Below are 27083 nucleotides of genomic sequence, written 5' to 3' on the forward strand. Positions count from 1 at the left end.
GATAAACATCAGTTGATAAATTAAAAAATGAAGAAATAATGCATTACATCCAATACTTGTACCCTTTTCTCTTCACTTCTCTGCAACCCCTTTCAAAAAAATTATAAGGCAATTCTAAAAATTTACAGCTTGGGAAGTGCAAGACTCAGTAAAACTCAGGTAGCTTTATTAGGCTCTTTCAACAGGTACCCAGATCTTCAGAAGGGAGTCAAGGGTATTATACATCTGTTTGGGATCTAGTTTACTTCTCACGTTTTAGCTGTCTCCACTCTTCACACTACACTACAGCTATTCTTAGCTGATTTTTAACTTTGTAAAATAAGCACGCTATGCTTCATTTCCTACTTTTCACATAAGCTGTCCCACCCAGCCTACCTTTCTTCTGATTCTAACCCCCTTTCTCTCTCCAACCCTACCCTTTAAAGGACTCAGGTGATGGTGTCACCTCTAGAGGGAGTTTTTTCTGACCACTCTTCTCCCAATTTTCTGTACCTTCCTTCCCTCCTCGGTCAAAAATTCGGTCAATGTATCGAAGAACTTCCCGAGAAAACAGAACAATTTATCTCATCATAAGCACTGAAACACTCAACCCATGACACACAGGGATATAAAAAGGATACAAAGATATTTATCAATAATCACAAGAAATACATTACAGAAACGTGATTTGTATTATGAAGTGATATATATGTATATATATATATCACAACCCTTTCCACCCATGACATGAACTCCTGTTTATTTTTCAGTAACATCAATCTCTGATGGAGAAAAACCTGACTTCAAGAAAATAAAATCACACGCAGAGATGCACAATTCCTTATAAAAAGCACATAAATGAAAACCAATAATTGTATGATAAATAATAATATTCAAATACATAGCAAAATGAAAATAGTAAAACCAAAACTGCAGGAGCTACGGTGACTGCTGCGTGAGGTGATGGCGCAGGACATGTGGGTGGAAGAGGAGGGCCGTGAGGATTGGGGGCCTCACCCTGTGCATCACCGTCCTGCTGCTTCAGGCTCTGTTAGAATAAAAGAGCAGGGCAGGGGGCTGGAGGTGGAGGAAAGCTTTGTCTTGTCTTCAGATGTTTCATTATTTTTTCCCTTTCCCTGCCGCTCCACTGCAGCCCTGTAAAACATTAGGCAAGCCTCTTAAACACTCCCTGTCTGTTCCATTCCTCATCTGTAATATGGGGAGAAAAAACTGATGGGCTCAAAGAGACTTTTTGAGGATGTAATAATACTGTCAGAAATCCTAAACATAATCGCACCTCCAGTTCTGTAGCTAGGTAATCTCAGGAGAAAAAGTCATCTATCTTTTTTGCTCAACTGAGGAACTGGAGTCCATCTCCCCACACATCCCCACCAGATCCCCTAAATACATTCAAAGAAGCACTTGATAATCATATAGAATTAAATCAAAATGTCACCCATTAAAAACAGTTTGCAATTCACACCAATATCAGCATACTATCTTGAACTACTCTTTAGAAGGTCTTAAAAATTATGACTTATGCTTGCTCACGACTGAAATTATTTCAGAGAAGTCTTAGGGATAAAAATATTTTAAAAGCTGGATAACCACTGCCAAGAGACTGCATGTTAACTTGAAGTTTTAGTCTCACTGCACTTAGGACAAGTTGATTCAAGTTAATACCAGGATGCTCAGGTCTCATTTCAAAAGTTTCTGATGCAATAGGTCTGAGTTGGAACCTCAAAACTTTTTAACAAGTTCTCTGGTAATCTTGATGCTTCTGGTCAAGGCATCACACTTTAAGAACCACTGATTTTAAATAGCATGAATCACTGGTATGATTACTTTTGCTACCAGCTGTTTATATTTAATAATTCATAAACGCATCTTATATTGATGCCCTATCCTCCTTTCTATATTATTTGCAAATTCTGTTGTAATTTTAAAGCAGGGAAGAACTATTAAGACTCAAAAAGTAGATTTTCTCTTCCTTCAGAATGCAAATTATCATCATTTTACTTCATTCATCACTGTGCCTCAATTTCCTCAACTGTGAAATGGGGACAATTAGAGGGATTCAATAAAATAATTTTGTCATTGTCATTAAGTCACTAAGTTGTGTCTGACTCTTTGTGACCCCATGGACTGCAGTGTTCCAGCTCCTTTGTCCTCCACTATTTCCCAGAGTTTGCTCAAATTTATGTCCCTTGAGTTGGTGATGCTATCTAACCATCTCATCAATAAGATAATAATATCAATAAAAGCCCCTGGAAGAGTACCAGGTCATAATGAGTACATTGAGAAATGCAATTACCTCACTAATTTTCTGTTCATTATTGAGGAAAACTTACTCATGTTTGTCATATGTTAATACATTACTGGTATATGTATAAAATCTTATCTGTTTATGGTGAAATGTTGCAGAGCTCCGATGGATCTGGTAAACTGGGGAACAAAGGGAGGAGTTAATGTTAAAGACCCAGGTTCTAATCCCACTTTTCCCATTAAACTGCTACACAACTCTAGGCAAGTCATTTAACTCTGGTCTCAATTTCTGCTTCTGAAAAAGCTTACCTTGGATATGAAGATCAAATAATATATAATGCAAGTGAAAAGAAATTTTTTAAATACTATAGTATTCTGTGATAAATAAAGTACCTCTATTTGGGAACAGTTCACAACATATTAATAAGAAAGACAAATGGTCATGGCTTCTGTATTTACATGCTTAAATGGCAGCACAATGATCTGAATCACCACATTAACTATTTACTGAATGTTCAGTGCCACCAAGTCATTATTTTAAATATATTACATGGAAAAATACCTAATATTTCAAATATTATTGCAGATACTGCAAAGTGAAAGCTATGTCATTACAAAGTAATCTTGGGCATTTATTGTGTAGCAGCTGCTACTTCACTTCATTCCTTTAGCATAATTTTTATTTTGATGCAGAACCATTCTATGGTCTAGGCTTTTATTGAGTTTAAATTCAATTTATACACACATGTGAATGAATAATGGCAACTAATTACCCTGGTGATTTTCATTTCTAGTTTCTAATACTCTAGGATATATCTAATATTCTTATAAAATTGCATAATAAAGTTCACAGATTTTTAAATCAATATCCTGAAAAGAAGATTTAGGGGTCATAACATTTCCTTTGTACCTTCGGTTAAATTACTATCTTTGATAGGACCAAACAAAATCTGCCATCTTTTTTTGTGTACTTAAATAAAAAGATATAATGTATATCTTTGATGTTTTTTAATCAACTATACGTAATAAAGTAGTAAAACTCATTTTTTAATAAAGAATGTACCACATCATAGGTGATATATATATCCAACACTGCAAACCTTAATTTAAAAATACCTAAATGCAACTTAAAATACATAAATGCTGTCGATTTTTAATAAGCTATAAAGAAAAAAATTCTTATCAACTATGATTAAAATGTTAAAACTGATTAAAATTTTAAAAGACTAGTTTTAAAATGTAATTAATATGAAATAAAAAAAGCAAAGATACAAACACCATTCTGTATATGTGTTCTTAATACCTGTGGTTAAAACCTGGAAGGTAGATGAATGTATCATGTCCTCCTATGTTTATCATCACAATATTCAAATACCAACTACTTCTACTTTATTGTATTTATTCTACAGCACTCCCAGAAAACATATTAGATTTAATTTCATGTGTGTCCTTATTTCGTAGACTATGTAGATGTGCTCAACAGTACAGGGCACGCATCCCTCTCTTCTACACAGTACATGCCAAAAGGGCCTGTGTGTTAGATCCAATAGAATAGAAATGCATCCACACAAGACTCCATTTTAACATATTCCAGATTCTGTCAAAGAATATTTTAGTAATATGGGGGAAAGTAAAATCCTGCTAGTTTTAAAAACTATCATATGCAACAGGAAATGGGTGACTTCAGAGGCCATATGAAAGTTGTTCATGAAGTTTTCAGTTAGTCTCACTGTTGTTTATACTACATAAGGAAACAGTCTAAAGTAGATCACTTGAAGCTGTTCATGACTCTATTTACTGCTGATGTACTCAGCCACATGAGATAGCCAAAGAGTCCAAAACCAACTTGTCATAAGTTTAATATAAAATCTTCAGTTGGTAAAAGTATATTTCAGTGGTTTACAGAACTATAGGTAGGAAAAAAAACAGTATTGTGGCTTGATTTTGAAATCTAAAAATCACTTTGTGGAGTCCCTGGCACACAGGAGTCCCTCAAAAATGTTTGTTAAATAAACAAACACAAGTCTAAATGTTTGCTTCCAATTACTATAACTGTTTGAAACAAAACTATATGTAAAAGGAAAATATACTTAAAATGATACTCTAAAAATATACTTAAGATATTCATAAAGCACTTAGAAAGTGGCCCATAGGAAGCTCTGTATAAGTATTTGTCATTACTCTTATCCTATTAACTTAGTCTGGTTCACAACAATCTTGGTAGCTCCATTAGTATAAAGCCATCACTACAACCAATAAAAAGAACTCAAGTATGTTTGCACTACTAGTGAAAATGTAGTTGTGTTATCACCTTTACATGTGGAAGAAAGACTGTCTTACAATGGTAATCATCCAGTTTTATGAAGATTAACTCAGTAAGACACTGACATACAAGAAAGGTGCCTTAAGTTTTATAATTTTATCCTATCGCAACAAATTAAATCCCTTATAATTCAATGCATCTTCTTTTATTCATATGTGTCTTGTATTTATATAATTCAGAGCTTCAAAAAGAGCTACTGGTAAAATCCATGTTTGCTTATGTCTAAGAAATTCAATTAAAAAATAAATCATCAAAATGCCAATTGATAATTGAGCTGCAAATATTTTCTTTCATACTGAAGCAAACTGTAACATAGGAGGAGTGCTAAAAAATGATTGGGATTTACTCTCTTACACTCATTGCTGACCACAACAGAGATGAAGACTCAGGTAATTTGAAAATTCTGTGAGGATTAAATCACCCTATATTCTTCATATTCTCTAAGAAAGTAAGCTTTAGGCTGTGTGAAGTACCCTCAACTTCCAGGACCCAAGAACAAAAACTGCTGGAATGAAAGAGCAGAGTAGTTAGGGTCAAGGAGGTGGCTGCCTTCCATAACGAAACTAGTCTGAATACCTATTTGTTTATTAAGGTCAACTCTTTTTCTTTGACTTTAAGGTAGTGGAGCTTTTGGTAAGACAGAGACTTTTTTAAAATAAGATGTCATTTTAAACTAAACACCAGGGATACCTTCTGTTTCAAAGAAATCCAGTTACAAAGTCTCTTATGAAGTTTACTCAAATCAAGATCCCCTAATTTATAAAATTACGATTCAAAATGCATTCTGATACGTAATGAGGAAAATGTCTACCAGTTTATATTGCGCATAAGTAATAAGATTTACCATAAAAGCTAAATGATATAAAATAATTTACAACTGATAAAAACATAACTGTGCTAAGGAGTTTAGTTAAAGATGTAACCATGTAGTTTAAGTGATCAGCAAAAGCAAGATCAAAAGCTTCACAGACCCTGAAGGGAGTGAGACACAAATAAAGCAGTGGGCACAGCAAGCAACAGACTAACTGTAACTGTAATCAGACTATTACTTTCCATTTTAAGCAATTGATTATTTAAAAAATAAGGATTTTTCTAATAAAAGTAGCAGATTTTTTTTGGCAGTTAGAATCAATTACTGTCCAAAAGGAATGGTTAAGGCAGAAAAACATGGGAGATATTTTAAATGCATTTTCAGAACTATAACAATGTGTTGAGACAAATAAATTAGATCCCTACACAATAAAGTATCTTAATTTCAATTTCTGAAATAAAACCTAAATTGAGACTACATTTCTTCTCTTATGGTTATTTTTGCTTCATTTCCCACGATTTCAGTATTTTAACCAAGGAAATCTCTAATGTATTGAAATAGTTTTCTAATATTACAAAATTAAAGACGTCTTTTTAAGCAGTGGGGGAAAAAACCTGTTTTGAACAAAAATAAAACAAAACTTCTAAGTATAAACAAAAAAATAAAAGTAAATACGAAACTAGTATAAAATGCTATAGACATACACACAGAAAGTTATCTTTTATAAGAAGATTTTTATAACAGGAAAGAATTAAAGGGAAAAGCATATTGATTCTCCTTTTTAAGGTTTTGTCCTAAAATACTTTCTGAATGGACTAAAATGATTCTAAACAACTCTTTTTCTTTATTTTCACTAAATAGGTTGGTAGAACTATGAGATGTCGAAGGAAAAGAAATTAAAAAAAAAAAAGGGACCATCCTCCTCCCACAACTAAAGGACTATAAACAAAACAGAATAAATTCTTCCATTTCATTAGTGTTTAAAATTGTGGGTAGTCACTGAGGTAATGAAATAATTAAGACATAAAAAAAACTAAAACTTCATAATGTCCAAAGTGATACAGTTTCTTACAAGATTAATTCTAAAACTCATATAAAAAGTAATCACAGATGAAATGTTACATTATATTGATGCACATACTGTATCAGCCTTGTTTATTTTTTCTTGGTGATTAAGATACGCTTATAAATGGGTCATCACATAGTAATAATTAGATCCTTCTAAGAAACAATTCAGAGAAAAAATATGTTTTTATGTATGTTTTGGCTATAAAAAGCAATCTAATTTAATTACTATCTGCAATTCAGGCATCACTAGATGTATTTGTTACCTCAACAATATCCGAGTTGGTTCTGCTTTCGTGAGGTTCATTATATTCCGTATACTTGAGAAGAACCTTGTCCATATCAGTGCTGGCATACTGAAACAGTTTGTTAGAGCTGTTGAAAATGATGAGTGCTATTTCACAGTCACAGAGCACACTAAGTTCATAGGCTTTCTTCATTAATCCAAACTTTCTCTTTGTAAAAGTGACCTAGAAAATTTAAAAAAGTGTATTTTTATTAAAAGTTATTAGTAGTACTGGAATATAGGCTACCTGAAGATGAGTTCTCTTTTAATAATGAGTCTGATTTCAAAGGTGAAAAAACTTCCTAGCTTCATACTCCACATGAGTCTCCTTTCCCAGCATGCCAAAGGACTACAATTCTACATATATTTTGTACCCCCAAGGGCTTGACAGAGTAGTCTCCTGAGGAGGCTTCCTTTATCCTTGGCTGCGACTCTGGGCAAAGAACCAGAGAAGGAAACAGCTAACTAGTGGCCTCTTACCATCCAGCTTCAGAAGGCATTAGAAGGTCCAAGTCCTGCCTCAAGTAATCCATCGTGTGTGTGTGCTTAGTTGCTCATGTCTAACTGTTAGTGACCCCATGGACTGTAGCCTGCCAGGCACCTCTGTCTAGGGATTTTTTAGGCAAGAATACTGGAGTGGCTCCATTCCCTTTCTCCAGAGGATCTTCCCAATCCAGGAACTGAATCCTCATCTCCTGTATCTCCTGCACTGCACTGGATTATTTACCCGCTGAGCCATCAGGGAATCCATCAATCCCTAAACAACAAAATACATCCACTCACTAATCTAAATTATCCTTCCTCTCCTTTCCAATCCCTTCTATTTCACCCATGAAAATTCACAGTCTAGATCAGCAAATTCCTCAATGTCCTCAAAGTCTCCTTTGAATATTTCTCTAACTGAAACCTGTCACCTGAAGCCCTCTCAAATAGAGACTACTTTGTTTCTTTTCAAATACTACATCTCCTGTACTCAAGGGTCTAGAAGATATGTCCTTTTTTGCTTCCCATTCTCTCCTCAATTTTCCTTTCTTCTCTAAAAACCCCCAATGTTTTGAAGCTCAAGCTATTTGCAATGAGGGAGACCTGGGTTTAATCCCTGGGTTGGGAAGATTCCCGGAAAAGGGAGAGGCTACCCACTCCAGTATTCTGGCCTAGAGAATTTCATGGACTGTATAGCCCATGGGGTCGCAAAAGTCGAACACGACTGACCCATTTTCACTTTTCAAACTCTCCTTGTGGGGACCTCGAAATCATTTGTCCCCATGCACTGATACGTGTCATATAAGTATCTCTTTCTGAGTGAGTGAGTGAAAGTCTCTCAGTGGTGTCCAACTCTTTGCCCATTTATTCCTTTATCTTTAGATAGTGAAAGTGAAAGTGAAGTCGCTCATAGCCCACCAAGCTCCTCCGTCCATGAATCTCCAGGCAAGAATACTGGGGTGGGCTGCCATTTCCTTCTCCATTATCTTTATCTTTATATAAGTGGCTGACAATTACTGGGAACATAAATGTGCATGCACACTAACATCCACATCCCCCTTGTTTTTCTAAACTGATGACCATACATCTTAACTAACACTTAAGGTTGCCTGACATTATAACTTAGCATATTTATCCTATCATCCCATTCTGATAGATAAGGATAAGAGGCTTGTGGAAGCTTCCTGATGGGAGGTACTGGCTACTGTGCAAACTGGATCTTGCTCTGATGGGCGGGGCCATGTTCAGTAAATCTTTAATCCAATTTTCTGCTGATGGGTGGGGCTGTGTTCCCTCCCTGTAGTTTGGCCTCAGGCCAAACTATGGTAGGGATAATGGCATAATGGCCACCTCCTTCAAAAGGACTTATGCCAGCATGTCACTGGTAACCAAGACTGTTATATAGAGTGCACTTGACCCCGCAGCAGATAGAATGAAAACCACAATCACAGAAAACTAACCAAACTGATCACATGGATCACAGTCTTGTCTAACTCAATGAAAGTATGAGCCATGCAGTATAGGGCCACCCAAGACGCATGGGTAAGAGTGAAGAGCTCTGACAAAAAGTGGTCCACTGGAGAAGGGGATGGCAAACCACTACAGCATTCTTGCCTTGAGAACCCCAAGAACAGTATGAAAAGGCAAAAGGATATGACACTGAAAGATGAACTCCACACATTGACAAAGTGACCAAAATGCTACTGGAGAAGAGCAGAGAAATAGTTCCAGAAGGAATAAAGAGTCTGAGTCAAAGTGGAGACAACACCCAGTTGTGGATGTGTCTGGTGGTAAAAGCAAAGTCCAATGTTGTAAAGCACATTGCATAGGAACCTGGAATATTAGGTCCACAAATCAAGGTAAATTGGAAGTGGTCAAACAGGAGATGGTAAAAGTGAATATCAACATTTTAGGAATCAGTGAACTTCATGGACCAGAACGGGTGAATTTAATTCAGATGATCATTATATCTACTACTGTAGGCAAGAATCCCTTAGAAGAAATGGAATAGCCATCATAGTCAACAAAAGAGTCAAAATGCAGTACTTGGATGCAATCTCAGAAACGACAGAATGATCTCTGTTTTCAAGGCAAACCATTCAATATCACAGCAATCCAAGTGTATGCCCCAACCACTAATACTGAAGAAGCTGAAGTTGAACGTTTCTATGATGATCTACAAGACCTTCTAGAACTAACACCCAAAAAAGATGTCCTTTTCATTTTAGGGGACTGGAATGCAAACGTAGAAAGTCAAGAGAAACCTGGAGTAACAGGCAAATTTGGGGTTGCAGTACAAAACGAAGCAGGGCAAGGCTAACAATTTATCAAGAGAACGCACTGGTCATAGTGAACACCCTCATCCAACAACACAAGAGAAGACTCTACACATGGACATCACCAGATGGTCAATACAGAAATCAGACTGATTATATTCTTTGCAGCCAAAGATGGAGAAGCTCTATACCGTTAGCAAAAACAAGACTGGGAGCTGACGGGGGCTCAGATCATGAACTCCTTATTCCCGACAATCTTGATTCCGACTTGTGCTTCATCCAGCCCAGCACTGTGCATGATGTACTCTACATATGGAGAAATATCAATAACCTCAGATATGCAGATGACAGCTCCCTTACAGAAAGCAAACAGGAACAAAAGAGCCTCTTGATGAAAGTGAAAGAGGAGAGTGAAAAAGTTGGCTTAAAACTCAACATTCAGAAAACTAAGATCATGGCATCCAGTTCCATTACTTCATGGCAAATAGATGGGAAAATAATGGAAACAGTGGCAGTCTTTATTTTCTTAGGCTCCAAAATTACTGCAGATGGTGACTGCAGCCATGAAATTAAAAGATGCATGCTCCTTGGAAGAAAAGCTATGACCAACCTAGACAGCATATTAAAAAACAGAGAAATTACTTTACCAACAAAGGTCCATCTAGTCAAAGCTATGGTTTTTCCAGTGGTCATGTATGGATGTGAGAGTTGGACCATAAGGAAAGCTAAGTGCTGAAGAATTGATGCCTTTGAACTATGGTGCTGGAGAAGACTCTTGCGAGTCTCTTGGACTGTAAGGAGATCCAATCAGTCCATCCTAAAGGAAATCAGTCCCAAGTGTTCATTGGAAGGACTGATGCTGAAGCTGAAACTACAATACTTTGGCCACCTGATGCGAAAATCTGACTCATTAGAAAAGACCCTGATGCTGGGAAAGAGTGAGGGCAGGAGGAGAAGGGGCAACAGAGGATGAGATAATTGGATGGCATCACCCACTCAATGGACATGACTTTGAGCAAGCTCTGGGAGATGGTGAAGGACAAGGAAGCCTGGTGTGTTGCAGACCATGGAGTCAGGAAGAGTGGGACAAGACTGAGCGACTGAATGACAACAAAGCCCATTCTCCAGGTAGAGATACTTCCTATCTTCTCTCCCTCAAATCCACTCTCCACTGATAAGTGGAGTGAAGTCACTCAGTCATATCCGACTCTTTGCAACCCCATGGACTGTAGCCCACCAGGCTCCTCCATCCATGGGATTCTCTAGGCAAGAGTACTGGAGTGGGGTGCCATTGCATTCTCCAGGGGATGTTCCCGACCCAGGGATCGAACCCGGGTCTCCCACATTGTAGGCAGATGCTTTACTATCTGAGCCACCCTGCTTCAAAGCACTGGGAAAACAGAAGCAAGCAGCAACTGTCTCACTTTCTATCACCGAATCTATCTGTCCAACCGTTTTGTCTGTACGTTTCCACTCTTCCTTCTCTGCTGGTATTACCGACATCTGTTTCTAGTCTTTTCCAGATGCTGCCCTCTCCTCCTTCATCATGGTTTCCTTCCTCTCTGTCAGATCAAAGGCCATAAACTTATGCTCAAGCATCTTCTTTGACTTCATGCTGCCTTTCCAGTCACCACCCCTTCTTCTTGCCCTTCTTTATGCTCTACTTCACAGTAAAAATATTTGAAAGAAATGTCTATAGTTACTGCCTCTAATTTCTCACCACCTATTCTCTCCCCATCCTACTGCAATCAGACTTCCAGTCCTCATATTCTGTCTGCTAAGACTTGCCAATATCATCACACTGACCTTCAATTTATGTGATTGAAGTAAATGATCACTTTTTTTTCTTATCTTACCATATAGCTCATTTGACAAAGTTGGCCATGTTCTCAATCTTCAAACATTTTCTTCTCAAATTGTTTATGGCACCACACTGTCCTAGTTTTCCTTACTTGAATGACTTCTTCCTCTCAGCCTTTAGAGCTATACCGTCTTCCTCTGCTCAACCTTTATACATTGAAGTGCCTGTGAGCTTTAGATCAAGGATCCCTTCTCTTTACCCTCACAGTCCTTCCAGGTAATTGCATCCAGCTATCCAGCTTCATAATTTTAAAAGTAACAAATATGCTCTTTCTACAGTCTCCTCCAGTTCAGCAAATGACACTGTCATCCATTCAAACAAAAGCAAATATCTAAGAGTTATCCTTCATCTCTCCAATCACAATAATCTACTCTATCTAGTCCCTCAGTAAATTGTGTTAGCTCCACCTCTAAAACATATCCCAAATCAATCCACTTCTATCTACACCACTATACCACCCGAGGTTAAGTAACATGGTATCTCATGTGAATTATTTATAGAATCACCTTATTAGATTTCCTGCTTCACCTATTGCACCCTACAGTTTATTGGCCACATACCTGACAGACTGATATATTTGAATCGTAAATCAAAATGTATAGGTAGGAGTTTATAGAGTTTTTCACTGCACTGAGAGTAATAGTCAAACTCATTAAGGAAACAAAATAAACAATCTGCCTTCAAAATGAAATATCATCTCTCTCTCACACACAAACATTATGCTGCACTGGTGTGTACAGTGTGTGGGTTTTTCTTAACCACCAGCTACTACTCCCTGTCTTAGGAACTTGGCTATTTCCCCTCTCTGTGGAACACTCTTCACATCACATCTTTCTATTTCCTTCTCTTTCCTTTAAAAAAAAAAGAAAAATCTCTTATCATTATTTAATCTTTTTAAAAAGTCCTTAAAATACAAATACACAAATATATGACTTTATATAAATGTATATATGGAACATAATGTGTTTTGTTTGCCTCCTTTTAACCCATGTTTTCAACTTGGTATTTTTCATCTCACATTTTTGTACAAGATCATATAATCATATATACATTTAGATGTATACATATAAAGGATCTTGTCAGCATTTTATGAATCTGCTGCTGCTGCTAAGTCGCTTCAGTCATGTCCGACTCTGCGACCCCATAGACTGCAGCCCACCAGGCTCCCCCGTCCCTGGGATTCTCCAGGCAAGAACACTGGAGTGGGTTGCCATTTCCTTCTCCAATGCAGGAAAGTGAAAAGTGAAAGTGAAGTCGCTCAGTTGTGTCCGACTCTTAGCGACCCCATGGACTGCAGCCTACCAGGCTCCTCTGTCCGTGGGATTTTCCAGGCAAGAGTACTGGAGTGGGGTGCCATCGCCTTCTCCTTATGCAACTGGGACTCTTATCAATACTCTTTGACATTGTTTTGAACTGTGGTGTTGGAGAAGACTCTTGAGAGTCCCTTGGACGGCAAGGAGATCCAACCAGTCCATCCTAAAGGAAATCAGTCCTGAGTATTTATTGGAAGGACTAATGCTGAAGCTGAAGCTCCAATACTTTGGCCACCTGATGTGAAGAACTGACTCCTTAGAAAAGACCCTGATGCTGGGAAAGACTGAAGGCAGGAGGAGAAGGGGATGACAGAGGATGAGATGGTTGGATGGTATCACTGACTCGATGGAGATAAGTCTGAGCAAGCTCCGGGAATTGGTGATGGACAGGGAAGCCCGGCATGCTGCAGTCCACGGGGTTGCAAAGAATCAGACACAACTGAGTGACTGAACTGAACTGATCCAATACTTTTTGTTTTCCTCATCAAGCCACACCTCATGAATGTGTAAGTCAAATAGTATTGTTCTTAGGTACTCTTCTCAATAATTTCATAATTTTTTCATATAAATGTTACTACTCTTACAACGTGCAAAATAAAAATCTTATTTCTTTTTCTGCACACCACAACTGTAGCTCCCACTCACTGCAACTAGAGAAAGCCCATGCTCAGAAATAAAGACCCAGCACAGAACAACAACAACAAAAAAGCCAACAACACAATTTTTAGGTTTACTACCTGGTAATCAGTATATGTTTTTAATATTCTCCTTTATTGAATTTACTATTGTTTCTGTTTGGGTAGGTAATTCTTAACCAATTTGGTGAATGCTCTAGATATACTTGTATACACTATTTTCTCAGTGTAGTGTTCAATATATCACTTAGTGTCAATTTTATTCATTATGCCAGTTAGATCTGGTTTACCATCAATTATTTTTTGTCCATTTGATCTATTTCATACTAAGACTAATGTGTTTAAGTTATTTCTAATTATTAGTTTCCACTTATGTTGCTCTTTTAGTTTTTGCTTGGTAAAAGGTGGTATTTAGTCTATCAATATTCCTAATTCTTACATCTTCAGGATGAATTACAGCCTTCAGCATTGAAAAGTATCTTTCTTTGTCCCATTTAACGCTTTCTGTCTTCAACCCTACATTGTTTAATATCAGGATTATATCTGTTTTCTCATTGCTTTCATTTGTCTGGTATACCTTTTCTCATCTCTTTCTTTCTGATATTTGGGGTGGATGAAACTTGAGCCTATTATACAGAGTGAAGTAAGCCAGAAAGAAAAACACCAATACAGTGTAATAATGCATATATATGGAATTTAGAAAGATGGTAACAATAACCCTGTATGCGAGACAGTAAAAGAGACACAGATGTATAGAACAGTCTTTTGGACTCTGTAGGAGAAGGCGAGTGTGGGATGGTTTGGGAGAATGGCATTGAAACATATATATTATCATATGCGAAACGAATCACCAGTCCAGGTTCAATGCAGGATACAGGATGCCCAGGGCTGGTGCGCTGGGACGACCCAGAGGGATGCGATGGGGAGAGAGGTGGGAGGGGGGTTCAGGATGGGGAACACATGTACACCCATGGCGGATTCATGTCAATGTATGGCAAAACCAGTACAATATTGTAAAGTAATGTTGGGTAGTTAAGAATAGGGAAAAGGATTTCAAAATGGCAGTAGCTAAAAGACAAGGAAGGGAAAAGGCCGCGAAAATAGAACAAAGGAAGGACCGAGGACCTGAGTGAAGACCTCAGGTAGAACAAACAGCACTCCTGGCTAAGCCCAATTTGCATAGGGCAGGCCCAAGGGAGGAAAAAACATATAAAAGGAGGAGCCAAAGTGCTCTCTCTCTCTCTCTGCTCCATGTGCGTGCGCGCGCGCGCTCTCTCTCTCCCCTCCACGTGTGTGTGCTCTTTCTCCCTACCTCCCACAACCCCGCCTCCCACGCACCGGCAGGCTCCTCCACTCTTTTTGCGTCTTTGTGTTGGCATGCCCTCACGCTTCCAGGATGGATTCTCCTGCTATCTTCTAAATAAAATAGAGCTGTAACACTGATTTGTCTAAGAACTATAACATGGTTTGTCCAAGACCCGAGAGCTGTGACATGCCGACAGCTTTAATGTCCGTCGCTCCAAATCTTTGTTGCAGCCGAGACAGAACATAGGAGCATACACTCGCCCAACAGTAATTAGCCTCCAATTAAAATAAATAAATTTATATTTTTAAAAGGGGGATACCAAAAAAAAAAAAAGTTAAAACATTTTAAAATCAATTTAAATAAAGAATATTTATCAAAAAAAAAAAAAGATTCCATTGTGTCTCCTTCTGCCTATATTTGGACCTTGTGAACTAAATGGAAATGTTTTTCCTTTAAATAAACAGTTAGGCTCATTCACATTTATTGATATGATTGATAATAGAGATTTCATTGATATTTTAGTACTTTAATATTAATATTTATATGTATTATGTATATTTCCTGTTATTTTTCTCTAAATGATGTGTTTTGTTTGCTTCTCTGAGTAAAATTTAATGAAGATTAGCATTTTTGTTCTACTGGTTATCTTTGTAGTTACAACTTTTGTAAATGCCCTTAGTCTCTGTTTTCATGTTTCATGCCCTCACTATTTGGTGTGTCAAATCTTAGTGATTTTTTTTAACTCCCACCTACTGAGTAAATAATTACGAGTACGTTTGTTCTACTTTCCTGATTCCCTTTTCTTTCTTACCATGTCTCAGCTGCATTATTTGTTTTTTTCAAACCAAAGTAATATATAATAAATAATATATAATACATTATTGTTCCACCCTTGCCCCCATTGTCGCTTTAGGCTTATATCTATAGTTAAGTATATTAAATATTGGTCAAGGATCTTTTTCCTTATTTCCTCAGGCATCTCTCAGCTGTATGGAGCTTATCTTCTACTAGACTGCATAAAATAGCTCTTGAGTACAGAATTACCTGAGCTCTAGTAGGTTTAACTTGAAACATCTTTGTATTTGAATACAGCTTAACTGCAAATGAAATCCTACCTTCAGATATTTTCCCCTGCATTTATTGAAAATGCTGCTCTGTTGTCTTCCTTTGTATCTTGATTTTGCAAAATTTGATGCCAGTTTAATTCTCTGTACTTACAAATTGGCTTTTGTTTTATACCAGAAGCTCTGATGATTTTTTTTCTTTATCTTAAAATCTATGGGGATGTAGAGAAGAGAATGGATATGTAGGGAAGGGAGGGATGGATGGGGAGAATAGCACTGACATATATACACTACCATCTGTAAAACAGGTAAGTAGTTGGAAGTTGCTGTATAGAAGAGGGCGCACAGCTTGGTGCTTTGTGATGACCCAGAGGGGTGGGATGGGGCAGGGTTGGGAGGGAGTTTCAAGAGGGACTGGATCTATGTAAACATATAGCTAATTCACTTTGTTATACAAGGGATATTAACACAACATTTGAAAGCAATTAGACTCCAATAAAAAAAAAGAGAAAAAAAGAAAGGATAGAAAGGAAATGTAAACAAACTAGAAGAAAACAAAATTGTCTTTATTCATAGATAACATGATCGTCCATGTGAAAAATCGCTACAAACAAATTAATTCCTAGAACTAAATAAAAGAAAACTAATGAATCTTTTGTAATCAAATCCAGTTTTACAAAGATAAAGTCAGTAGCAGAATGAAAAATAAAGTTCATTCAACTACCAAAAAAACACCCTATTATAATACTTTCAGTAGGACATGTATCAAAGTTGACCTCCGCAGGTCAACCTAATCCTTGCTGCTACTGCTAAGTCAATTCAGTCGTGTCTGACTCTGTGCAACCCCACAGACGGCCGCCCACCAGGCTCCCCCATCCCTGGGATTTTCCAGGCAAGAACACTGGAGTGGGTTGCCATTTCCTTCTCCAATGTATGAAACTGAAAAGTGAAAGTGAAGTCACTCAGTCGTATCCGAATCTTAGCGACCCCATGGACTGCAGCCTACCAGGCTCCTCCATCCATGGGATTTTCCAGGCAAGAGTACTGAAGTGGGGTGCCATTGCCTTCTCTGACCTAATCCTTGGAATCTTATTTATGAAAACTTTATATATCAGTTCTATGGTTTCATTTTTTTTCTTTTATACGTAAGTTGGATCTTCTTTGTCTCTCTTTCAACCATTTTCTCTCAAACCCTTTGGCATTACTTATTTTCATTCATTTAGCTGTTCCTGCCTGCCTTCAATTAATATTAAAGATTCATTTGAGTATATATTCCTTGGCCACTTTGTAATTTAGCCTTTGTTTTAATATTATTTTACCTTTTTTTCTTTCTTTCAATTGACTTAATCAGCTTAATCACTTTGTTTCACCCATGCTTTCTTATAAAAATCCATTTCCATTCTTAGTATTCAAAATTCTGAATCTTGATTTTTGTCTGTAACATTCCTAAATACTTGTTTAAGGAAATTCATTTCAGCGTGGATAGTCAGCATTTTTTTTCCCCCACTGCCTCATTGTATGGGGAACAATCTTGTCACATGAACAGCTGTAAATATCATTTTGTTTTCTTTGTACCAGTTTATATAGGAGATGAAAGTAAAAGATGAGAGTGAAAAAGCTGGTTTAAAACTCAACATTCAGAAAACAGATCACGGCATCTGGTCCCATCACTTCACAGCAAATAGATGGGGAACCACTGGGAACAGTGAGAGACTTTATTTTTTGGGGCTCCAAAATCACTGCAGATGGTGACTGCAGCCATGAAATTAGAAGACGCTTGCTCTTTGGAAAAAAAGCTATGACCAACCTAGACCGCATATTAAAAAGCAGAGACATGACTTTACCAACAAAGGTCCACCTAGTCAAAGCTATGGTTTTTCCAATAGTCATGTATGGATGTGAGAACTGGACTATAAAGAAAGCTGAGTGCTGAAGAAACGATGCTTTTGAACTGTGGTGTTGGAGAAGACTCTTGAGAGTCCTTTGGACTGCAAGGAGATCCAACCAGTCCATCCTAAAGGAAATCAGTCCTGAATATTCATTGGAAGGACTGATGCTGAAACTCCAATACTTTGGCCACCTGATCCGAAGAACTGACTCACTGGAAAAGACCCTGATGCTGGGAAAGATTGAAGGTGGGAGGAGAAGGGGATGACAGAGGATGAGATAGTTGGATGGCATCACCAACTAGTTGGACATGAATTTGAGAAGGCTCCAGGAGTTGGTGATGGACAGGGAAGCCTGGCGTGCTGCAGTCTAAGGGGTGACAGAGAGTTGGACACGACTCAGCGACTGAAATGAACTGAACTGATATAGAAGAAGATTGCCTGCATCATTGAATTTCTACAGAAAGAATTAGCACTGGTTAGTGGGCAGCGATTGAAAATATTCTTAGTTCAAGAGCACCTCTCCTTTTAAAGAAGTTAAGTATGGTCTCTTTAATGAAAGGCTTTTGGGGGGAGTACTGGCAGTGGGGAAAAGAGTTTTGTGTCCTTTAGTTAAAATACCTTTGCATATTCTTTTGTCTTGAAGGATGTGTGTGTGTGTGTGTGTGTGTGTGTGTGTGTATCTTCTTTTCATTTCCATTTACCTAACATTTTTAAAAAGTACCTCTGCCTTCCTTCTTGCCCTCTTTTTCCTGAAATGGCTGCTTTTTCAAGACTATAGACTTGCTTGGGCATATACTTTTAGTCCTTTCTTTACCTGTGGTCAATTCAGATCTACAAGGCATATTTTCCATAATTTTTTAACTTAGTTAGAATTCCTCTTTTTGGTAGTGATTTCAAATCAGTCTTAAGACAGCTACAAGGTCTCCTCTTCTCTTTTCCCAATACATTTACCTGATGTATGCTTTAGTTCAGTTCAGTCGCTCAGTCGTCTCCGACTCTTAGCGACCCCATGAACAGTAGCATGTCAGGCCTCTCTGTCCATCACCAACTCCCAGAGTTCACCCAAATCCATGTCCATCAAGTCGATGATGCCATCCAGCCATCTCATCCTCTGGTGTCCCCTTCTCCTCCTGCCCTCAATTTTCCCCAGCATCAGGGTCTTTTCTAATGAGTCAGATCTTCACATCAGGTGGCCAAAGTTTGGAGTCTCAGCTTCAACATCAGTCCTTCCAATGAACACCCAGGACTGATCTCCTTTACGATAGACTGGATGGATCTCCTTGGAGTCCAAGGGACTCTCAAGAGTCTTCTCCAACACCACAGTTCAAAAGCATCAATTCTTCAGTGCTCAGCTTTCTTTATAGTCCAACTCTCACATCCATACATGACACCACTGGAAAAACCATAGCCTTTACTGGACAGACCTTTGTTGACAAAGTAATGTCTCTGCTATTTAATATTCTGTCTAGGTTGGTCATAACTTTCTGTCCAAGGAGTAGGCGTCTTTTAATTTCATGGCTGCAATCACCATCTGCAGCGATTTTGAAGCACAGAAAAATAAAGTCTGACACTGTTTCCCCATCTATCTGCCATGAAGTGATGGGACCAGATGCCATGATCTTAATTTTCTGAATGCTGACCTTTAAGTCAACTTTTTCACTGTCCTCTTTCACTTTCATCAAGAGGCTCTTTATTGTTCTTCCCTTTCTGCCATAAGGGTGGTGTCATCTGCATATCTGAGGTTATTGATATTTCTCCTGGCAATCTTGATTCCAGCTTGTGCTTCCTCCAGCCCAGATTTCTCATGATGTACTCTGCATATAAATTAAATAAGCAGGATGACAATATACAGCCTTGATGTACTCCTTTTCATATTTGGAACCAGTCTGTTGTTCCATGTCCAGTTCTAACTGCTGCTTCTTGACCTACATACAGGTTTCTCAAGGGCAGGTCAGGTGGTCTGGTATTCACATCTCTTTCAGAATTTTCCACAGTTTATTGTGATCCACACAGTCAAAGGCTTTGGCATAGTCAATGAAGCAAAAGATGATTTTCTGGAACTCTTTTGCCTTTTCCATGATCCAGAGGATACTGGCAATTTGATCTCCGGTTCCTCTGCCCTTTCTAAAACCAGCTTGAACATCTGGAAGTTCACGGTTCACGTATTGCTGAAGCCTGGCTTGGAGAATTTTGAGCATTACTAGCATGTGAGATGAGTGCAGTTGTGCGGTAGTTTGAGCATTCTTTGGCATTGCCTTTCTTCAGGATTGGAATCAAAGCTGACCTTTTCCAGTCCTGTGGCCACTGCTGAGTTGTCCAAATTTGCTGGCATATTGAGTGAGTGCAGCACTTTCACAGCGTCATCTTTCAGGATTTGAAAGAGCTCAACTGGGATCCCATCACCTCCATTAGCTTTGTTCGTAGTGATACTTCCTAAGACTCACTTGACTTCACATTCCAGGACGTTTGGCTCTAGGTAAATGATCACACCATCATGATTATCTGGGTCGTGAAGATCTTTTTTGTACAGTTCTTCTGTGTATTCTTGCCACCTCTTCTTAATATCTTCTGTTTCTGTTAGGTCCATACCATTTCTGTCCTTTTTGTACCCATCTTTGCATGAAATATCTAATTCAATGAAACTAAGCCATGTGGTGTGGGGTCACCCAAGATGGCTGGGTCATGGTTGAGAGGTCTGACAGAATGTGGTCCACTGGAGAAAGGAATGGCAAACCACTTTTCTTGTCCTGAGAACCCCATGAACAGTATGAAAAGGTAAAAAGATAGGACACTGAAAGATGAACTCCCCAGGTTGGTAGGTGCCCAATATGCTACTGGAGATCAGTGGAGAAATAACTCCAGAAAGAATGAAGGGATGGAGCCAAAGCAAAAACAAGACCCAGTTGTGGATGGGACTGATGACAGAAGCAAGGTTTGATGCTGTAAAGAGCAATATTGCATAGGAACCTGGAATGTTACATCCATGAATCAAAGCAAATTGGAAGTGGTCAAACAGGAGATGACAAGAGTGAACATTGACATTCTAGGAATCAGTGAACTTAGATGGAATGGAATGGGTGAATTTAACTCAGATGACCATTTTATCTACTACTGTGGGCAGAAATCCCTTAGAAGAAATGGACTAGCCATCATAGTCAACAAAAGAGTCAAAATGCAGTACTTGGATGCAATCTCAAAAACGACAGAATGATCTCTGTTCGTTTCCAAGGCAAGCCATTCAATATCACAGTAACCCAAATCTATGCTCCAACCAGTAACTATGAAGAAGCAGAAGCTGAACAGTTCTATGAAGACCTATATGACCTTCTAGAACTAACATCCCCAAAAGATGTCCTTTTCATTATAGCAGACTGCAGTGCAGAAGTAGAAAGTAAAGAAACACCTAGAATAACAGGCAAATTTGGCCTTGGAATATGGAATGAAGCAGGGCAAAGGCTAATAGTGTTTGCCAAGAGAACGCACTGGTCATAGCAAACACCCTCTTCCAACAACACAAGAGAAGACTCTACACATGGACATCATCAGATGGTCAACACCGAAATCAGACTGATTGTATTCTTTGCAGCCAAAGATGGAGAAGCTCTATACAGTCAGCAAAAACAAGACCGGGAGCTGACTGTGGCTCAGATCATGAACTCCTTATTGCCAAATTCAGACTGAAATTGAAGAAAGTGGAGAAAACCACTAGACCATTTGGGTATGACCTAAATCAAATCCCTTATGATTATACAGTGGAAGTGAGAGACAGATTTAAGGGACTAGATCTGATAGACAGAGTGCCTGATGAACTATGGTTGAAGGTTTGTGACACTGTACAGGAGACAGGAATCAAGACTATCCCCAAGAAAAAGAAATGCAAAAAAGCAAAATGGCTGTCTGAGGAGGCCTTACAAATAGCTGTGAAAAGAAGGAAAGCGAAAAGCAAAGGAGAAAAGGAGAGATATATCCATGTAATGTAGACTTCCAAAGAATAGCAAGGAGAGTTAAGAAAGCCTTCCTCAGCAATCAATGCAAAGAAAGAGAGGAAAGCAATAGAATGGGAAAGACTAAAGATGTATGCTTGGGTCACCACAAAGACTTGCAATAGATGTCAAGAAACAGCACACAGTGACTTGGAAATAATTTTCTACCTGGAGGTAATGTGAATTTAGACATTCTTTGCCTTCTAGTTGTGCCAAGGTTGTAGGTTTTATGTTCCTGTTTTTCTACATTTATTTTTGGAGAAATTATGTTGGAAGAGTCAGCATTTATTCAGCCACATTACTCTGATTTCCAAGAATTCCACCTATAAATCTGAATCTTTATTTTGCAACAGGTTTATACATTTTTCTACTTGAGACGTACTTAGCATTTTGTTTTAAATGTTATAAAATTTAAATGTAAGAAATCAACATTAATAAAGCCATTTCAGTATTAGTCAAAATAAACTAATTTTATTTTTACATTTTAATTTTATTCCAGTATTACAGTCACTGTAAAGAAAAAGAACAGGACTAAAGGCTAGCCTACAAAATTCAGTGCCACTATAAACTGAGGTAGATTTTATTTTAATCTAAACCAGCTTTCCTGATTTTGTGTCAAATCTAGAGTAATACAATTCTTTGAATTCAAGAAGGTTAGATTATACCATCTCCAAAAGATCTTTTATATTTTAAATCCCAAGGACCTGAAAAAATTTTACACCATATACATTTAGACATATCTTTATTTCATTGTTGAATTTAAAAGTCCAGGAGAGACTGCAAGTGTTTGTTCTAGCACTTCCAACTCCAGTGGAAGTTGCCACTCAAGTAATAAAACAGAACAAAATGAAAATTAACAACTCTTCTTAGATTCCTCAGGGAGCTGAGGTCCCAGGGCAACTTCTGCCCCACCTGCCAAACTGGAAACAGACAGACAGATACTGTGAACCATAAATCACCAGAGCCATAAACAGAAACCACCACAAGAATCAGTACAAGGGTAGGAAAATCTGAACTCTAATTAGTGAATTGCTGGAGGCTAATTTTGGACAAGTATAAAGATTAACAACTCTAGGGAGACCCAGTTTTGGAGGGCACACCTACACTTACGTGAGTTTTACCCATAGGACCTCTATCAGATTCTCATAGTAAATCAAAATAATCAACTAAGATGATATAAAACAGTCCAAATATATATACAAAGCATGATAAAGAGTAAGGTCCAAGAAAACTGGGGAGTCAAGATATATTATTAGAATAGATTTTAAAAAATCCAGCCATATACTATTTACAGAAATATACCTAAAGTATAAAGATATAGATAGGTTGAATGTAAATGTAGAGAACTAGACCTATCAAGAAAATATTAGCCAAAAGAGAGATGTAGTAGCTATTGTAATGTGAGACAGTAGATTTAAGTAGTTTAAAACAGCATGCCTTACCGAGGAAAGAAAAAGTCAGTACGTATTTTAAAAATTCACCAAGAACATGTAACAATTCTAAATACGTATGAGCCTAATGAAATATTCCCCAATATCTAAAACAGTATGTGTTAAACTAGTAAAATATATACAGAAAATGACAAATCCATTATTGTGGTAAGTGTAATTATTGACAGGTCTCACTGAGCCAAAACCAAATATGTAAATAAAATACAAATAATACAGATAATGAGAACACAAAATAAGACTGAACTAATAGACATGTAGAATCCTGTATGTAACAATTAAAAGAATACACATTTATCTAAAGTTCAATTGGAACATTTACAAGCTGATTATGATTTAGAAAATGAAGCAAGCCTTAAATCATTGTAAAGTGTTCATAATCTACTGGTAAAGGCAAAATAAACTACTGAGAAACACTGAAATAAGTCCTGTCATAAAAGAGTTTACAAAGTGTTTTGGTAAAGACTGAAATATACTATCTGAAACAGATTAAGTACACACAGAATTAATATCTGGAATATATGAAGAACTTCTAAGAAAAAAATCAACAACCCAGCAAAACCACAAAACCACAAACAGGTAATATTTTACCTTCATTAGGCCAAAAAACATGCAAAATAAAATGAAAAAACATAAAGTGAGAAAGAAAGGAAGAAGAAAGGTAAAGTGTACAGGAAGAAGAAATTTTCATAAATTACTACAGTATATCTGGTACAACCACTTGGCGGAGCAACTTGAAAAGCTCACAATAAAATTATGATGGATATATTCAACCCAGCAACTCCTCTAGAATCACAGAGACATGCCCACAGATGTAGCCTGGGCATCATTTCTAACATAACATGCAGCAAAATTTCTAAAAAATTGGAAACAACCTAAATGTTCTCTGATAGAAGTATTGAGAAATGAATTGAGGCACATTCATTCCTACAAACTACTTGTACTACATGAATGAGTAACACAGACAAATGTCTGAAATACTACACTGAGTGAAACAGCAAGTGCAGATGAGAATGCTATTATGTAAGATTCTTAAATTGTGCTGAAATAATAATAGTATGCTTAAATAATACAGAAAATAGAAATTAAATCCATTATGCAAGGTTCCTTTGGGGAAGGAAAGAAGAATGAGACTTGCAAAAATTACAAAGGAAGTACATTTCTAATTTTCTTCTTTTACAAGGAAAGGTATCTGCAGCAAATATGGCAGAATCGACCTACATTGCTTCTGGAAAAGTAACAGTGTTTGAGGTATTGTTCTCTGTATTCTGCCTTAAAATAATTTTTCAACTCATTTTTTTTTTTTTTAAGTATAAGAGGATGTCTGCCTCTAAATGGAGTGACTGGTGGAAGAACAAAGAACCCACTGAGATCAACTATAAAAAACAGTGAAATACACCCAATACATGTTCTAAGACATCAGAAAGCTGCTGAAGCAAGAAGGACTGAAGATGCCAAAACTCTAGAGGGATGACAGACTTCACTTCCAGTTAGAAGCTCCTGGTGAAACTGTGTTTGTCCTTCTTGTCCTTCTAATACTTCTTTTAAAAAAGTAAACTTCATATTAAAATATAACATAAATGAAAACCCACAAACCCGAAGTGTGTGGCTCACTGAATTTTTTGGGGAAAAAAAAAAAGAACATGGCCTTATATTTAGCATAACCCAGAAACCCTCTTTGTCCTGTCTCCCAGTCATTATTACCTTGTCTCAAGTAAGGTCAGAAACCCAGCCTCTAGCACCACAGATTAACTATGCCTATTGTTGAATTTTTTTATGAATAGCTTGTGTGTTTTTTTGTGCTTTCCTGGGATGATTTTTGCAATAAAACGGACAGGGCCAACAGAGTATCCATCTGAAAAGTGGCAAATTTTGACCCCTCCACCTCAAACCACATAAAAACCAAGTTCCAAACAAAGAATAGATCTAAAACCCAAAAGCCTATTTACAAGAGAAAAATATGTATATATATACATATATACACACACAGACTGTGTTCTTTCCACACAATGGAATATTATACATCAACGAAAATTTACTAAGTATCTCCATGCAACAATAACAGTGAAGAATTTCACAAACATAATGCTGCACAAAGAACGCATGCTGTTCCAATGATATGAAGTGTGATATTTATCTTATGAGCTCAAAAACTCTAGTAACTCAAAACTCTATTTGCTATTACTGCTTGATCTGTGGAAGAAAAGCAGTAACAAACCTAGACACTATTAAAAAGCAGAGACATTACTTTGCCTACAAAGTTCCATATAGTCAAAGTCATGGTTTTTCCAGCAGTCACATAAGGATGTGACTACTGTATGTAGAACAGAATCAAAGGGCAAAAAGATATACTGAAAAATGAACTCCCTGGGTCAATAGGTGTCCAATATGCTACTGCAGAAGAGGGGAGAAATAACTCCAGAAAGAATGAAGAGACTAAGCCAAAGCAAAAACAATGTCCAGCTGTGGATGTGACTGGTGATGGAGGTAAAGTCTGATGCTGTTAAGAACAATACTGCATAGGAACCTGGAATGTTAGGTCCACAAATCAAGATAAATTGGAAATGGTCAAACAGGAGATGGTAAGAGTGACCATCGACATTTTAGGAATCAGTGAACTAAAATGGACCAGAAAGGGTGAATTTAACTCAGATGACCATTTTATCTACTACTGTGGACAAGAATCCTTTAGAAGAAATAGAGTAGCCTTAATAGTCAACAAAAGAGTCCAAAATGCAGTACTTGGGTGCAATCTCAAAAACAACAGAATGATCTCTGTTCATTTCCAGGACAGGGAAGCCTAGTGTACTGCAGTCCATGGGGCTTCAAAGAGTTGTACACGAATAAGCAACTGAACTGAAACCTACACAATGGATGGTACCAGTAGAACTGCAGTGATTTTACTTTGCTATGTTGCTTATCTGTGTTTCTATAATTAACAAAACGATTTCTATAATAATAATAAAAAAGTTACTTTAAAGCATATGATGGAAAGTCAGAAATTTTGGTAACTAAATTTTTTAATGTAGTCTAGAAATAAAAATATTTAGACTTAATTAAATTAAAACACCATTCTATTCTACACCTTTTTAAAAAAATTTACATCTATTAAAATAGATAAGTTAAAATTTTCATTTACCTGTCGGTTCCTTTCATCCATTATGCGTGTGATTTGTATTTTCTTCCGCCCCATTTTCAGTCACCTTTCCTTCCTTGTAGTCCAAATATTTAAATCAAAAATTAATTTTCTTTAATACCCTAATGCATGGTACACTGCTTCTATTACTTCAGCTTCTAGTTGGAGGGCTATAGCCAAAATTTTCTGTAAGATCTGAAAGAAAACACAAATTAGAAAATTTACATTCTGTAGCACATCGTGCAAATGCTTTACAAATTTTAAACCTGCCTTTGACTATATTATTAGTTGAAATTTTTCACTACATAAAATCAGTAAACAAGTTGAAACCTTGTTAATTTTACCACTAAAATATCTCCTGAACTTTTTCATGCCCCTAATTCTGGCTAAAACAACGTAATTATAACAATTATAACCTTTAAGTTTTTCCTTAATGCATATAATAACAGCAAATATTCTTAATGGCTTTTGATGGCTCCCATGTCAAAGGATGAACTCATAAATCTACATGTGTAGTCCCAATCTGCTTTTACAAATTCTTCCTGCAAACTGCCCTAGCTACTAACAAAATTACTATTTGTCAATCCACAAAGACATTATATGCTTTCATAATAATACATACCTAAATGAAACTATTCCTTTAGCCATTTAATTAACTCTTCCTCATCAATCAAGATTCAGTTCAAATGTCATCACTCTGGATGAATAAAAGGCCAATAGCCCTTCGTAGAATAAACCACAGCATCTTATTTTGTACATAAGTTCCAAAATCATTTACCTCTCAGACTGTGAATCTTTCAAGAATAACGATTTTTTCCCCCATTTATCTCTACAGTAGAATGACTGGCAATGATATAATTTGTTATGCTCTGAACGATAGTTTCATCAAAAACACAATGCTATTAAAACTTAAGTAATAAAATATTTACAGAGGGATGGGAGACAAATCTTAAAACACAG

General features: G+C 37.2%; 1 protein-coding gene across 9 annotated transcripts in view; it reads right to left on the minus strand.

Annotated features, from left to right (window-relative positions):
- The window catches only part of MEF2A (myocyte enhancer factor 2A), a 179935-nt gene that overhangs the window by 60637 nt on the left and 92215 nt on the right, over positions 1-27083 (minus strand). For 7 of the 9 annotated variants that reach the window (XM_027521842.1, XM_027521841.1, XM_027521839.1 and 4 more), the window contains 2 exons: positions 26127-26318; positions 6710-6913 (listed from right to left, as the gene is read on the minus strand). In XM_027521842.1, coding sequence (XP_027377643.1) covers positions 6710-6913; positions 26127-26180 — 258 coding nt within the window. In that variant the 5' untranslated portion in view covers positions 26181-26318. Of the gene's footprint in view, positions 1-996; positions 1135-6709; positions 6914-26126; positions 26319-27083 lie in introns of those variants that run through there. The other 2 variants (XM_027521846.1, XM_027521847.1) reach the window with 1 other exon arrangement.

Source organism: Bos indicus x Bos taurus, chromosome 21 (assembly GCF_003369695.1).
Source record: "Bos indicus x Bos taurus breed Angus x Brahman F1 hybrid chromosome 21, Bos_hybrid_MaternalHap_v2.0, whole genome shotgun sequence".
NCBI lineage: Eukaryota > Metazoa > Chordata > Mammalia > Artiodactyla > Bovidae > Bos > Bos indicus x Bos taurus.